The sequence below is a fragment of the Hyperolius riggenbachi genome, chromosome 5 (genome assembly GCF_040937935.1).
Source record: "Hyperolius riggenbachi isolate aHypRig1 chromosome 5, aHypRig1.pri, whole genome shotgun sequence".
NCBI lineage: Eukaryota > Metazoa > Chordata > Amphibia > Anura > Hyperoliidae > Hyperolius > Hyperolius riggenbachi.
Genome location: NC_090650.1, coordinates 35,252,660 through 35,268,063, shown reverse-complemented (window position 1 = coordinate 35,268,063; position 15,404 = coordinate 35,252,660). Strand labels below are relative to the sequence as shown.

At 47.3% G+C, this 15,404-nt stretch overlaps 1 protein-coding gene across 4 annotated transcripts in view; it reads right to left on the bottom strand.

The window, feature by feature from the left end:
• Window positions 1-721: 721 nt before the first annotated feature.
• The window catches only part of LOC137518116 (ferroportin-like), a 79,647-nt gene continuing 64,964 nt past the window's right edge, over window positions 722-15,404 (bottom strand). For all 4 annotated transcript variants that reach the window (XM_068235472.1, XM_068235471.1, XM_068235473.1 and 1 more), the window contains 2 exons: window positions 6,436-7,089; window positions 722-2,682 (listed from right to left, as the gene is read on the bottom strand). In XM_068235472.1, the coding sequence (XP_068091573.1) occupies window positions 1,799-2,682; window positions 6,436-7,089 (1,538 nt within the window). In that variant the 3' untranslated portion in view covers window positions 722-1,798. The remainder of the gene's footprint in view (window positions 2,683-6,435; window positions 7,090-15,404) is intronic.

Here is a 15,404-nt window from a genome sequence, read left to right as displayed (position 1 = left end):
CGCATTCCCTATTGAGTCATATCTACTGTAAGAGGTCAGGATTCCTACTGGTAAACCAGCATGGTAACGTTCCTGTAACTTCAAGACATCAAGTTAGGGGTTTGGGGGTAGAGAATTGTCTATATGAAAAGGGGAAGAGGTGACCCTGAGGTGGGTTCCCTAAGGGGCGACCCTGAGGAATAAGGAATTCTTGGCCATAAACTTTTAAAATTATTTTTACAAATACATATTTTAAAGAAAAGATTTTTCTTAAAGAAACAATATGCATTTCCTTTAAAGCAATACTGTACGGGGTCGGGGGAAAATGAGTTGAACTTACCCGGGGCTTCTAATGGTCCCCCGCAGACATCCTGTGTCCGCACAGCCACTCCCCGATGCTCCAGCCCCACCTCCAGTTCACTTCTGGAATTTCAGACTTTAAAGTCCGAAAATCACTGCGCCTGCATTTCCGTGTCCTCGCTCCCGCTGATGTCACCAGGAGCGTACTGCGCAGGCCCAGTATGGTCTGTGCCTGTGCAATGCACTTGTGGTGAGTGACATCAGCGGGAGCGAGGACACGGCAATGCAGGCGCAGTGGTTTTCAGACTTTAAAGTCTGAAATTCCAGAAGTGAACCGGAGGTGGGGCTGGAGGATCGGTGAGTGGCTGCGCCAACACAGGATGTCTGCGGGGGACTATTAGAAGCCCCGGGTAAGTTCAACTCATTTTCCCCCAACCCCCCTACAGTATTCCTTTAACCCTCTGGGGGCGAATCCCGAGCTGAGCTCGGGGTAAGCCGCCACAGAGGATTTCTCAGGCCCTGGTGGGCCGATTTGCATAATTTTTTTTTTGTTGCACGCAGCTAGCACTTTGCTAGCTGCGTGTATATACCGATCGCCGCCGCTCCGCGCTGATTCGCCGCTACCCGCCGTGCCGCGCCGCTCCCCCCCCCAAGACCCCGTGCGCAGCCTGGCCAATGAGTGCCAGGCAGCGCTGAGGGGTGGATCGAGACTCCCTCTGACGTCACGACGTCGTTCTGAACGGGATTTCCTGTTTGATTTGATTGCCGGAGGCGATCGGAGGGGGTGGGGGGATGCCGCTGCACAGCGGCTATCATGTAGCGAGCCCTGGGCTCGCTACATGATTTAAAAATAAAAAAAAATTAAAAATAGTGCTGCGCCACCTCCTGGGCGAAATAATTGAAACCCCCAGGAGGTTAAGGCCTTGGGTAGGAGAAATATGGATGTCACAATCGTTGGCCTATTTCTAAAAAAATAATAGCCTCACATACTTCTTCCATTAAAAATGAGAACTTATGATATATAGAGGCTCAGCACCACAGCCAGGCAACCATCATATTTAAGAGGATCACAGTAATTATCTCACTACAGTTCCCTGAATACAAGTGACATCAGTCTGCTGCTGATATGATGGACCTGGGTTGACTTCAGAAGAAGACACTAAACCAGAAAGTGGAATGGAGACATCAGCAGAGACTTCTGATTGGCTAGAGCTTGGTTGAAGGCAAAAGAAGGCACTATCCAAGACAGCAGCCCGGAGACATCAGCAGATGCCTCAGTTTGTTGATGGTTGGTTGACATTAGACTGAAGTTAGAACAAGAAGGCAGTATCTCTGTCAGCGGAATGGAGACATCACCAAAGGCTTAAGCCTATTCTTGGTCGGTTGGAATTGGGTTGAAAGCAGAAGAAACATCCCAGCCAAAGGACCTATCAGTCCAGGCATCAGTATGTTGCTAACTGGTTGGAGCTGTGTTAAAGTCAAAAGAAGGCAGTTTCCCAGTCAGCGTAAAAAGGAGATATCATTCTGTTGATGACTGGGTTGAGGTAGACACTGTATCATTCTGTGGTTCAGAAGCATCAGTAAAGTCATCAGTCTGTTCCTGTGTGGCAGCAACAGGATTTGGAGAAGAGGTAGGTGCTATCGGTGGAACAGAGGCATCAGTCTGTTCTTGATTGGCTGGAACTGGTTGGACTTGGGAATCAGATATAGGCAATGGCCCATTCACTGGATTGGTAGTATCACTGGAGACATCAGTCTGTTCCTGATTGGCTGGAACTGGTTGAGAGTCAGATACAGGCAATGGCCCGTTCATTGGAATGTTAGTATCACTGGAGACCTCAGTCTTTTGCTCATTGGCTGGAACTGGTTTGGGGTCGGACATAGGCAATGGCCCATTCACTGGAATGTTAGCACCTCTGGAGGTATCAGTCTTTTGCTGATTGGCTGGAACTGGAATGGAGTCAGAGTTAAGCACTATCTCAGTCAATGGAGTGAAGGCATTAGTGGAGACACCAGTCTGTTGCTGATTGGCTGGATCAGGGTTGGTCTCAGAGGTAGGCACCACCTCAGTCAGTGCAATGGTGGCAGCCATGTAGGTATCAGTCTGTTGCTGCATGTCTGGACCTGAGCTGTGGTCAGAGGAGAAACAAGAAAACAAACGCTTTCCTAAAGTATTGTAGGCAAATCGAAAATACATTGCGTGACCCATGGCCACAAAGGCCACGGATATCAGGACAAGCAGACCGAAAGCCTCCGGGTTGGGCCCCAAAATCACCATAATGAAGTGCACCAGGTCCAGCAGGTTGTTCATGGAGTTTTGGACCCCGTTTATGATTCCTCTTTCAGATTCCTCCACGTTTTCCTGGAGAAGCTGAGTCACTGTGAGGTCATATGACCAAAGCCCTGTAAACAAAGAACACATCTGAGTATTCAGGTTACCTATGGGGTAAATGGAGCTTTGTACTACAGTTTCTGCTGAAAAGGATGTTACACTCTAATGGCGCTACTACAGTCATAAGATTTAGGCCTTGTTCACACATAGCAGGATTTGCGTGCTTTGTGCTTTTTTGGGAATTCGCACATCTAATATATTTTGTCGTCCAGCAGTGTAATTGGCAGGCAACAGATGTCTCTATGATCAGATTGGATCAGAGAGAGATCTGTCTATTGGTCGATCTGCCCATCATTGCCTGACGGATGGGCAGCTTTAGGGTTAGGTTTCGATGGTTAGGGTTAGTATTAAAGCAAGATAGTCTTGGCCATACACTGGTCGATTTGCCATCAGATTCGACCAAGAAATAGATCCCTCTCTGATCGAATCTGATCAGAGAGGGATCGTATGGCCACCTTTACTGCAAACAGATTGTGAACCGATTTCAGCCTGAAACCGTTCACAATCTGTGGTGGTGGTGCTGCCGCCGCTCCCCGCCCCACATACATTACCTGCTCCGCCAGCGCGAGTCCCCTGGACACCGCTGCTCCATCTCCGCGCTGGTCTGGTCTGGTCTCCGGCATGCTGCACTTCTTCCTGCCTGGCAGGAAGTTTAAACAGTAGAGGGCGCTCTACTGTTTAAACTTCCTGCCGGGCAGGAAGAAGTGAAGCATGCCGAAGACCAGACCAGCGCGGAGACGGAGCAGCGGTGACAGCGGGACTCGCGCCGGCGGCACAGGTAATGTATTGCCGCTGTATTGCGTCGGTCATCGTGCATTCGAACGCCGCTATCGACGCACTCCCGACCCGCCGGCGCTTGAAAAAAATCTTCCGCACGGATGGATCGACGGGAGTCGACGGGAACGATGGACTTCGGATGGAAATCTATCGTTCTGTCAGCGGTGTGCGCAGTGATTTCACAGCCGCTGTATATCGGCGGGAAAATCGTTAGGTGTATGGGCCCCTTTAGGTTATAGTTAGGCACTGATAACAAGGGTTCATGTTAATGAGAGGTTTATAATTCTGGCTTTCATGTGTTAAAGTAAATTTAATCTAGTATTATAGTCATTTATATGTGTTAATTATCTGTATCTGTTTTACCTAAACTAAACTACCCTTCACCCTTTGTAGACATGGCTTCGAGACATGTTATTTCCTTTTTCTTGTTAAAACTAGTCTGTGAGACCACACCCAGCCTACTTCTTGGACGTGGTAATAAAAGTCAAGCCCAGTCATTCAGACAACGAATCATGGTCCAAGAGGTTGAGTTAAAGGGACTCCGAGCACCTCTCATGGGCATGCCTTTATGCCAGATGACTTCCAACAAAGTCGTGCGATGACCCCTCTGGAGGAGCCTCTTGCAGTGGCCATGCGTGTCACTTCCTCTTCCTGCTTCATTCAGTGATGCACTTCTCTAACAGAGAAGACAGGGGTGGCCCGGACGTTATAACATAGCCAAGATGGCAGCCGCGATTTTTAAACTGAAATCGAACGAAAATTATTTGGTGTAGAACTGAAAAGAGGAAATGAAAGAGGAGAGCACAAGATACAAAGGTATGCATATTTAAGTACTTTACAGTACTGGTCGGAGTCTTAAAGGCATGCCCATGAGAGGTGCTCAGAGTCCCTTTAAAGGTGGCCATACACTGGTCGATTTGCCATCAGATTCTACCAACAGATAGATCCCTCTCTGATCGAATCTGATCAGAGAGGGATCGTATGGCCACCTTTACTGCAACAGATTGTGAATCGATTTCAGCCTGAAACCGATCACAATCTGTGGAGCTGCCGCCCCCCCTGCATACATTACCTGTTCCGGCCGGTGCGAGTCCCCTGGTCCCCACTGTCTTCTTCTCCGCTCCAGGTTCCAGACCGTTTCTGCAGCTACTGAACTTCCTGTCCAGGGGAGGTTTAAACAGTAGAGGGCGCTCTACTTCCTCTCCAGCGCGGAAAGAAGACAGCGGGGACCAGGGGACTCGCGCCGACCGGAACAGGTAATGTATACCTGCTGTATTGCGTCGGTCGTCGGGCTTTCGAACGCCGCTATCGACGCACTCCCGACTCGCCGGCGATCGAGAAAAATCTTCCACACGGACGGATCAACGGGAACGATCGATTTCGGACGGAAATCGATCGTTCTGTCAGCGGTGTGCGCGGCGATTTCACAGCCGATTCGATCACTGTGATCGAATCGCCCGTATATCGGTGGGAAAATCGTTAGGTGTATGGGCCCCTTAAGTCAGGAAATATGCCTATATATAAAGTTGGGTTATTGTCAGCAGAGAAAGTCAAGTCTCTGAACCCTCAGGCTAGACATTATGTGAGCAGCCCTACTGCACGGGTCATGATGTCTAGAACCACTAGAAGGACAGTTGTATCTTGCCTCCTCATATGAGCAATAAATCGTCTTAACTTGATCCTAAAGGCTCATACACACATCAGACTATAGTCTTTGGAAAATGAAAGATCACAGACCAATCTTACCACCCTTCATGTAGTATGAGAGCCATGCCTACACAGTCTTTTCTATGGAGCTGAACTCCACATCAGAAAAAAATCTTTGCAAGATGCTGCACACATGCTGTACACACTCAAAAGATCTGTAGCTGCAAAAGATCTGTTCCTGCCAAAAATCCATTCCTGCAAATTGCAATGATAGTCCATGAGATCTGCAGATCATCATACACACATGATTTAACTGACATTCATCTGCAGATCAGATCCACCAGGATGGATTTTCAGATCTGCGGATGATTGCTTGAACTGCAGATGAATGTCAGTTAAATCATGTGTGTATGATGATCTGCAGAGCTCATAGACTATCATTGCAATTTGCAGGAATGGATTTTTGGCAGAAACAGATCTTTTGCAGATACTGATCTTTTGTGTCTGTACAGCATCTGTGTGTGCAGCATCTTGCAAAGATTTCTGTCTGATGGGGAGTTCAGCTCCATAGAAAAGACTGTGTAGAGTATGGCTCTCATACTACACGAAGGGTGGTAAGATTGGTCTGTGATCTTTCATTTTCCAAAGACTATGGTCTGATGTGTGTATGGGGCCTAAGTGTGGTCTTGGAGAATTTCCTTCACAGCATGCAAATATAATCCAAACTGTATGCAGTTTGGAATTAGGTAGGAAGTGCATTTCATTAGTCCAATTCCAAGCTGCATACAATTTACATAAAATTTGCCTGCAAGCTGAAATTAGTAGTATCTTATTGACCGTCTCTAGTTAAGGTTAAATTGGACCTGAACTCTTGCACAGGACAGAAGGAGAACATAGAGCAATGCACCCTGTATTTATTTAGAGAGCCTAGCCTGTCTAACTCCCACTCAACTGTGACTAATCACAACTGTAATTTGATCTCGGCCTGTGCCACCTGACTGCCACGGCATATAAGCTAATTTTAAAGCACAGGGTGTTAACAATATGTCTGCTTCCATGAAAGCAGGAAATAGAAACACTGCAGATTCAGATTTATTGTAGGATTTGTATCAGCTGTAATTAAGAAATGTTTTTCTGTAAAGGTTATTATGCTGTTGCTTATCTTTTTAGAGCAGAGAGGAAGTTCTGAGTTCAGGTGCACTTTAAATGGTAGATGTCTAGGAGGGCAGTTGGCATAGGCACCAGCAACAAGTTGAAGCCCACACCAGATATATGGGATTGAATAAGGAATGGAAGGCGACACAGGGGGTAGACTAGAAGGACCTTTCTCTTGGACTTACCTACTCTGCCCACAATGATCCCAGCAAAGAGCAGACAAACGGAGGTCAGTGGTACAGAGGCACCATTGGGTTCAGCAGTAGTTGTGGTGAAGTTACTCATTAATTCTTCCATAGCACCTGTAAAGTTCTCTGCATGAGCAGCAGCTGGAGAACCTGTTGGCTCCAGGTGTCCTCCAAGAAGGTGAGTCCCGAGACTTTCAAATGGAGACACGCTGAGATCGAACGGGCTTCCAGGCATGAAGACTGAGACCACACAAAGCAGGAGGCTGCTCAGGTGAGCCACCCCAGATATGGAGCCGGCGCGGACCAGGCCACACTTCCGCCTGAGCCAGGTGAAGGCCATCGTCCCCATGATCCCAAACGCAGCAGCTGTGGCCATAAGGAGGCTGAGAACAAAGGCACTCAGGCCCTGGGTGTAGGCGTAGCCGGTGGTGATGCTGTCAAAGCCGAGGACGGTCATGTAGAGGAAGGCCAGGCCCATTCCGGCCCAGAACACCGACTGGTTGTAATAGGACACCCAGCCATCTTTCAGAGTGCGGAATGGCTCTGTCACTTTCTCCATACAGGAAGTCTCTTTCTCAGGTTCCTCGGGGACGTTCCTCTTCTCTTCCATCAGCTCGTCTTCCTCCGCTGGATCCTCCAGGCTCGTTCTGTCTATAATGTAAATGAACACATCAGAGAACATGTCACACGAATCAAAGTAGACAATTTTGAATTGAGCCTTGTACACATGTCAACTAGCAGGGATCAGGACTTGGTCCCTTGAGCAACAAATTTAGGCCGAGTCTGTTTTGTTGCTATGTAGGGGGGAGAAGGGCCGAGGTCACGGCAAACGGAGCAGCCGGGTGAGCATGGCCGAGGCAGAGGCTGAAGAGGCTCCAGCCTCAGGGCGCAGTGTAGGAGGGGGGTGCACAATTCATTCAGCTGTCATTCCCAATTGTGTTTGAAGCAGAAATAAATAAGAAAAGGGCATCCATGACAGTGACTGCAAGCCAGATAACTAGAGATTGAGGTGTTGGGGCGGGCTGGGGCGCCTCTAGACTAATAGCAATCAGTGTGTGACGGCTGGGGGGAGGGATGGAGGGGCGCACTTTGGTGTCTCAGCCTTGGGTGCTGAAGGACCTTGTCCCGCCTCTGCGGGTGAGTAGAAGAATAGCACGCCGCTAGTCTACTTTAGGTGATCCAGCAGGAAACCTCATAGGGAACAGTTCTCCAATCAAAGCATACAGCACAAAGCATTGTGATTGGGTGAATAGTTTGGGGGTAGTTTACTACAACCTTTACAGACATAGAACATTTATATTGCGCTTTTCTCCTGGTGGACTCAAAGCACCAGAGCTGCAGTCACTACGGCACGCTCTATAGGCAGTAGCAGTGTTGGGGAGTCTTGCCCAAGGTCTCCTACTGAATAGGTGCTTACTGAACAGGAAAAGCTGAGATTCGAACTCAGGTCTTCTGTGTCAGAGCAGAGCCCTTACCCAGCACATTATCCAGCCACTGCTACCAACAGTATCTGAAACCTAGCAGTTAGAGAGAGTGTTGTCCACCCAATCACATTAGCAGAATTTCCCCATTAGGTTTCCTGCTGGTCCCTGAATCTAGACTAGTGCCAAAAGAACAGTGCCCTTGGCATGCATAATAGCTACCTCATTTTTTTTTTCCTTTTAATTTTCCTTAAAGAGACACTGAAGCGAAAAAAAATTATGATATAATGAAGATTAGTAGCAAAGAAAATATTCTCATATTTTTATTTTCAGTTATAATAGTGTTTTTTTATAACATTGCATCATTCTCTAATATGTGCAGTTTACTCAACACTCAGCATTCTAAATGTTTTTACAGAGCAGGCTGTGAACTATTGACCTGTCCTCTGGCAGAGAAAAAGAAAATCCTTGACTGACAGTTAACCTCTTTAGCAGTATGCTGGACACTGTGTCAGGCATACCGCTTGCTGGCCCCAGGAGTCCCTCATGCATAATTAATACGATCAAATGGGTGTAAAACCTTTAGCTAGCACTAGGCTAGCAAGTACAAGTGTCCAGCTCCCCCCGATTGCTGCTGATCCCCCTCCCCCGATCCCCCCCTGTTAAAAAGACACTGAAGCGGAAAAAAAATGATGATATTATGATTTGTATGTGTAGCACAGCTAAGAAATAAAACATTAAGATCAGATACATCAGTGTAATTGTTTCCAGTACAGGAAGAGTTGAGAAACTCCAGTTGTTATCTATATGCAAACAAGCCATTAAGCTCTCCGACTAAAGGTCTGTACACATGCCGGACTGGAGGCAACGACGGGTCCGTCGTCACCTCCCGCTGGGTGGGTGTTCCAACAACAGTCCGGCGTGTGTACGCACTGTCGGCGGACTGATACGGCTGCTTCTGAGCAATCCGCCCGGCGGATCGCTCAGAAACAGCCGTATCAGTCCGCCGACAGTGCGTACACACGCCGAACTGTCGTTGGAACGCCCACCCAGCGGGAGGTGACAACGGACCCGTCATTGCCTCCAGTCCGGCGTGTGTACGGACCTTAAGTTAGTCGTGGAGAGGACTGTTATCTGACTTTTATTATCTCAACTGTTCCTGGACTATTTACTTTTCCTCTGCTAGAGGAGAGGTCATTACTTCACAGACTGCTCTGAAAGACTCATTTTGAATGCTGAGTGTTGTGTAATGTGCACATATTATAGAATGATGCAATGTTAGAAAAAACACTATATACCTGAAAATAAAAGTATGAGAATATTTTCTTTGCTGCTAATCTTCTAGTAATTATTCATGGTACAGAACCAATTCACTATATCATATTTTTTTTTTCGCTTCAGTGTCTCCTTAATACATTACCCAGCCTGGATCCAACGATCGCGCATCCTACCTGCGCAGCTTCGTTATCTCTATGGGGGGGGATCGGGTTTGCTCATGACGTCATGATGTCGGCAACGTCATGTGGGATCCTCCGCATAGTGAAGACCGGAGCTGTGCGGGGAGGCTGCGCCGATTGCTGGATCCAGGCTGGGTAATGTATAAACGGGGGAGCTGCGGGGCTTGGGGGGTGCCGGCAGTGGCGTAACTAAGGAGCTTGGGGCCCCGGTGCGAGTTTTACATGGGGGCCCCAAGCACTCGATTAATATGGACCCCCAAAACCTACCATGGACAGCTGTAGTGTCAAAGAAGTGTAATCAGAGTAAGGAAACAGTTTGTTAAGGATTACTACTATGCAATGCACATATAGAGGAGTTCATAATTAGCATCACTGGCATAACAATAGGCCCTACAGCCCCTGCTCCCGCGGGGGGCCCGGGCCCCCCCCTGGGGCCGTTTTGTGGGGGCTGGAGGGGTGGCAGCATGAGGGGAAAGTCTTGGTCACAGTCGGCGGGGAGAGGGGAAGTTCTCTCCCTCACCTTGGGGCTCTCCCCTCTGCACTCCCCTCCAGCTAGTTACAGTGTGGGCAGCGGCGGGCAGATACATACCTTCTTCCGTGCGTTCCACCGCATACAGCTCGCTCTAGAGGCTGACGTCACTTTCGGAAGTGACGTCAGCCGCTAGAGCGAGGAGTATGCGGTGGCACGTACGGTAGGTATGTATCTGCCCGCTGCCCGCACTGTAACTTAAAGGAATACTGTAGGGGGTTCGGGAGAAAATGAGTTGAACTTACCCGGGGCTTCTAATGGTCACCTGCAGACATCCTGTGCCCACGCAGCCACTCCCCGATGCTCCGGCCCCGCCTCCGGTTCACTTCTGGAATTTCCGACTTTAAAGTCTGAAAACCACTGTGTTTGCGTTGCCGTGTCTTCGCTTCCTCTGATGTCACCAGGAGCGCATGGCGCAGGCACAGACCATACTGGACTTGCTCAGTACGCTCCTGGTGACATCAGCAGGAGCGAGGACACGGCAACTCAGGCGCAGTGGTTTTCAGACTTTAAAGTGTGAAATTCCAGAAGTGAACCGGAGGCGGGGCCGGAGCATCGGTGAGTGGCTGCGCCAACACAGGATGTCTGCGGGGCACCATTAGAAGCCCCGGGTAAGATCAACTCATTTTCCCCCGACCCCCCTACAGTATCCCTTTAAGCTGGAGGGGAGCGCAGAGGGGAGAGCCCTGAGGTGAGGGAGAGGGGGGGGGGGGGGGGGAACTTCCCCTCTCCCCGCTGACTGTGGCCAAGGCTTTCCCCTCATGCTGCCACCCCTCCAGCCCCCACAAAACGGCCACGAGCTGGGCCCCAGGGAGGGGCGCTCTGAAATTCTGCAGGGGGGCCCGGTGGGGCCTAGTTACGCCCCTGATTAGCATAGCACCAATAAAAAGCTAATAAGATGGATGAAGGTGGGCCCCTCTGGCCCGAAGGCCCCGATGCGGTTGCTACCCCTGCACCCCCTATTGCTACGCCACTGGGTGCCGGACACTTGTACTACCTAGCCTAGTGCTAGCTAAACGTTTTACACCCATTTGATCGCATTAATTAACTTAGGGACTGGCAAAAGTTTTGAAACGGCGTAAGGGCTGGTTCAGACGGACGCTTGCAGAGCGTTTACAGCCAGCGTTCAGGGCTTGGTGTTAAACGCTCCCATTCAAGTGAATGGGAGCGTTTGTACCAAGCTTTTACGCGCGTTTGCACAAACGCAGCGTTCGGGTCCCGATTTTCCCTGGCGTTCAAGGAGCCCCTGGAAGCTACATGTAGCTTCCAGGGGAGGTTAACCGCGACGGCTAATGTCCCCCTAGGGGAAGAAAAAACGCGACCGCATCCAAACGCACACGAACGCTGCTGAACGCGACGCCAGCAAACGCAACGCCTCCAAACGTCCGTCTGAACCAGCCCTAACGCTCAGGAGGTTAAGATAACAACCTTCCGAACTCAGAGCTCTCTGCGACTTTGAAAGTTGTGGAGCTCAATGGCTTTTTTTGTATAGATAACAACTGGAGTTTCTTAAAGCAATACCAGTTACCTGGCTATCCTGCTAATCCTCTGCCTCTAATACTTTCAGCCATAGGCCCTGAACAAGCATGCAGTAAATCAGGTGTTTCTGACAAATTTGACAGATATGACAAGATTAGCTGCATGCTTGTTTCTGGTGTAAAATCAGACACTTCTTCAGCCAAAGAGACCAGCAGGGCTGCCAGGCAACTGGTATTGCTTAAAAGGAAATAAATATGGCAGCCTCCATAAACCTCTCACTTCAATTGTCCTTTTAAGGAAAAAAGATTTTTTCTAGAGTTTCACTTAAAATGTTATGCCTTCACCTAAACTACCCATGAAGACTCATTTCAGACAAGATGAACCTGTTCACAACAGCTATACATAGTACATGAATACCGGCATTCAAATCTTCCCACAAGAGGCTATTTATTAACCTGACTTGAGCCCTGGGGATTACTGAATTTAGACTGAGCCGTGTGCAAACAGCATTTTTCCTTCTCAGATGTCAAACGATAAGGCCAGAATACTCTGACAAATACAAAAGATTATACTCAGACACGGAAAGGAAGAATGGGAGGGGGAAAGGTGACCCAGCCTATTAGATTGTATATACCCTGGGCGGATTTGTTCTTTTTATCGCCCAAAGCCCACTATCACCAGCTGTCCCTGGACCGACAGCATCAGAACCCCCCCAACATGGAACAGGGATTAGATTGTAAGATCCTCTGAGGACAGTTAGTGACATGATGGCAGGGATTAGATTATAAGCTCCGCTGAGGACGGTTAGTGATGTGATTTCAGGGATTAGATTGTAAGCTCCTTTGCGAGCGGCACATTCGGTGAGCGATAGGCAGCTCAGAGATCACTGTAAGTACCCATTCGCTGCCCCTTTATCGCCCGAGTGCCAGATCCAGCTGTTGGTAGCCGTCCACCGCTATGTGCAAACTCTGTGTAGCAGGATGAATGTTCAGCAGGCTGACTGCTACTGCCACCCTCCTGCCCACAGCCCGCCCCTTGCTTTCCTGGTGCCCTAGGCCATGGCCTATGTGGCCTTGCCTGGAATCCTGCCATGTATGTACCCTAAATATAACCTAAAAAAAACACACTGCCTCTAGGTATACCTCTTGTATACTACCCCACCTCTTATCCCCCCCCCCCCCCCTTCCTTTCATTCCTTTAAATTATAAGCTTGCAAGGGCGGGGCTCTCACCCTTTCCTGTGGATGATACTGTTTGTGATTGGTGCTGGTGAATTTATGCACAACTTGTTTGGTTAAAAAAAAGCAGTTCTTGCAAACTATTAAGAAGACAAATATACCTACTACGCCAAAGACTGAGGCCAATAACTGGTTTTGAAAACAAAGAAAACCCTGAGAATGCCCCATGAGTAATTGGACTATTCCTAAACCTGTCTGTTCTGTCCGATTTTAACTGCTTTCTTTTTGCGCTGGAGTGGTCCTTTAAGTAATGAGCCCAGGCAGCAGATAATGCAGCGCACCTGTCTCATGGTGATCCTGACACTCGGCATTGATAAGGAGACAACAAGTAAATAAGCAGCACAAACAGCTCCACCAGAGAAGTGCAACTTCACTGTTATTTCAATTTGACAATGGTTATCTATATTATTTTAAAGCAAGTCTAAAGATATTTTTATAATAAAAAAACAGATATTTACCTAAGGATACCCGATGTGACCTGATGAGATAGACATGTGTATGTACAGTGCCAAGCACACTAATAACTATGCTGTGTTCCTTTTTTTCTTTATCTGTCCAAAAGAGTTAAATATCAGGTATGCAAGTGGCAGTTTCTGTCCGGGTCGGGACTGGGTCAGACTATAGCATAACCCTCACTAATAAGTAATTACAGCCATAAAACACTTTCCTGTCAGTAAATGGCTTATGAGAGCAGGAAAGAGATAACAACGGGTCAATAATCCATAGATTTGAGCTCTGGCATACTTCAATGAAGGTGTCATTGAGCAGAGGTAATAAAACAGTAAAAACTTAAAAACTAGATCTAAACATAAAAGAAAACTGGGGGATGTCGAAAAAAAGTCATTTTTAGGAGAAGGAGGACAGATACAATTGTTTTTCACATCAGTTTATTTTTACCTCAGATGTCCTCTAAGGAGCGGTAAGGCTCTGGGTCCTATAGAGCCTTCTCCTGCTGATCTCCTCGGTCTCCTGCAGGATCCTCCGTTTGAATTTCCCGCCGCGGGAGACTTTGGCAGTCTTCGGAAGCAATCGGGCTCCCAAAGACTGGCGGCTCTGTACTGCACATTTGCGAGAGAGAGCGTTCACGTCTGTGCAGTACGGAGAGTCGCCCGTCTTCGGCTGAAGCCTACACAACGCGGAAGCCAATAGTCTGTAACTGAACGTATGTGGACTGCTAACGGGGAAGCTTGATGGGGAAACGCAGAGACCGGGAGGAGAACAGGAAGGCTCTATAGGACCCAGGGCCTTCCCTCTCCTTAGGTGAGTATGTTTTTTATTCTAAAAATCGCTTCAGACTCCCTTTAAAGGACCACTATCGCGAAAATTGTAAAAATTAAAATACATGTAAACACATACAAATAAGAAGTACATTTCTTCCAGAGTAAAATGAGCTGTAAATCACTTTTCTCCTATGTTGTTGTTACTTACAGTAGGTAGTAGAAATCTGACAGAAGCGACAGGTTTTGGACTAGCCTGTCTCCTCATAGGGGATTCTCAGGGTTTTGTTTAGTTTCAAAAGCACTTAGTGAAGGGCAGTTGCTCCGTCCAACTGCCAAAAAAGGGAAGCTGGCCAGCATCTTTGTATAAATCATTTTCAGGGAATGTCTTTATAAAGAATATAAGCCTTATTGAGAATCCCCCATAAAGAAATGGACTAGTTCAAAATCCATCAGATCCATCAGATTACCTACTGTAAAGCTGGCCACTAACGGTCCAATTTCTAGTGAAAAATCATTCGAGCGATCAGAAATTCTGATCGGAAGTAAAATATTGTAATACATCGTTCACTACACCATCAACAAACCAATCTTTGCTTCCTATCCATCACAACCAACAAGAAAATCCAAATTTTGGTTATTCGGACGCCATTTTTTTCACTCATTCATAATCGATTGTGTCCACCAATGGAGATTATTTACAACCAATCCGATCAGAATTTCTGATCGCTCAAACGATTTTTCATTAGAAATTGGACCGTTAGTGGCCACCTTAAAGCGGAATATAACCCTGCATTTCAACTTTGCTCTAAAACATTATTTACAGCATATTATATTATATGCAACCAGCATTTTTTTTTTACTAGACCAGCATTGGAAGGGTTACACACAGAGGTTTAAAGTCCCTGGAGAGATGTGCAGAAGTTCAGATAAATACATTTAACTAAATAGAATGTAACAAGTGAGAAATGTTACACACTCTTTGGCTGTCCTCCAGCTCCTTCTCAGTCAGAGAGAGTGAGTCACATTCCACAATTAGATACATTTAAGTAAACAAAATGTATCTATGTCAGCTTCGGATGCGTCTGCAGTTCTCTCCAGGAACTTTAAAGCTCTGTGTAACCCTTCCAATGCTGGTCTAGTAAAAAAAATATGCTGGTTGCATATAATATGCTGTAAATAATGTTTTAGAGCAAAGTTGAAATGCAGGGTTATATTCCGCTTTAAGTGACAGCAACACAAGAGAGAAGTAATTTAGGATTTGTTCACATCTAAAAATCGAAATCGCTGACGGCATCAATTTTCGATTTTTTTGCACTTCGATTTTGTGTAAAGCGTTTTTGCAGATCGATTTGGTTTTTCACTTCCTGACTTGCGTTGAACGCTTTGACCTGGAAGATGTATTTATTCTTAAAAGCGCTGGGGAAATCGCTATACCAAGTGCTCTGTGATTTCCCTATACCTTCCATTGAGCAAAAACGTTCAGAAAATGGTACAGGCAGCGCTTTGCTGAGCGGATCGGAAACGAACCGCTCAGATGTGAATACTCTCATAGGGAATCATTGCACGAGCGATTTTAGGGCGATTTTGAAAATCGCCGGGAATTAAAAAAAGCAGCGACATGCC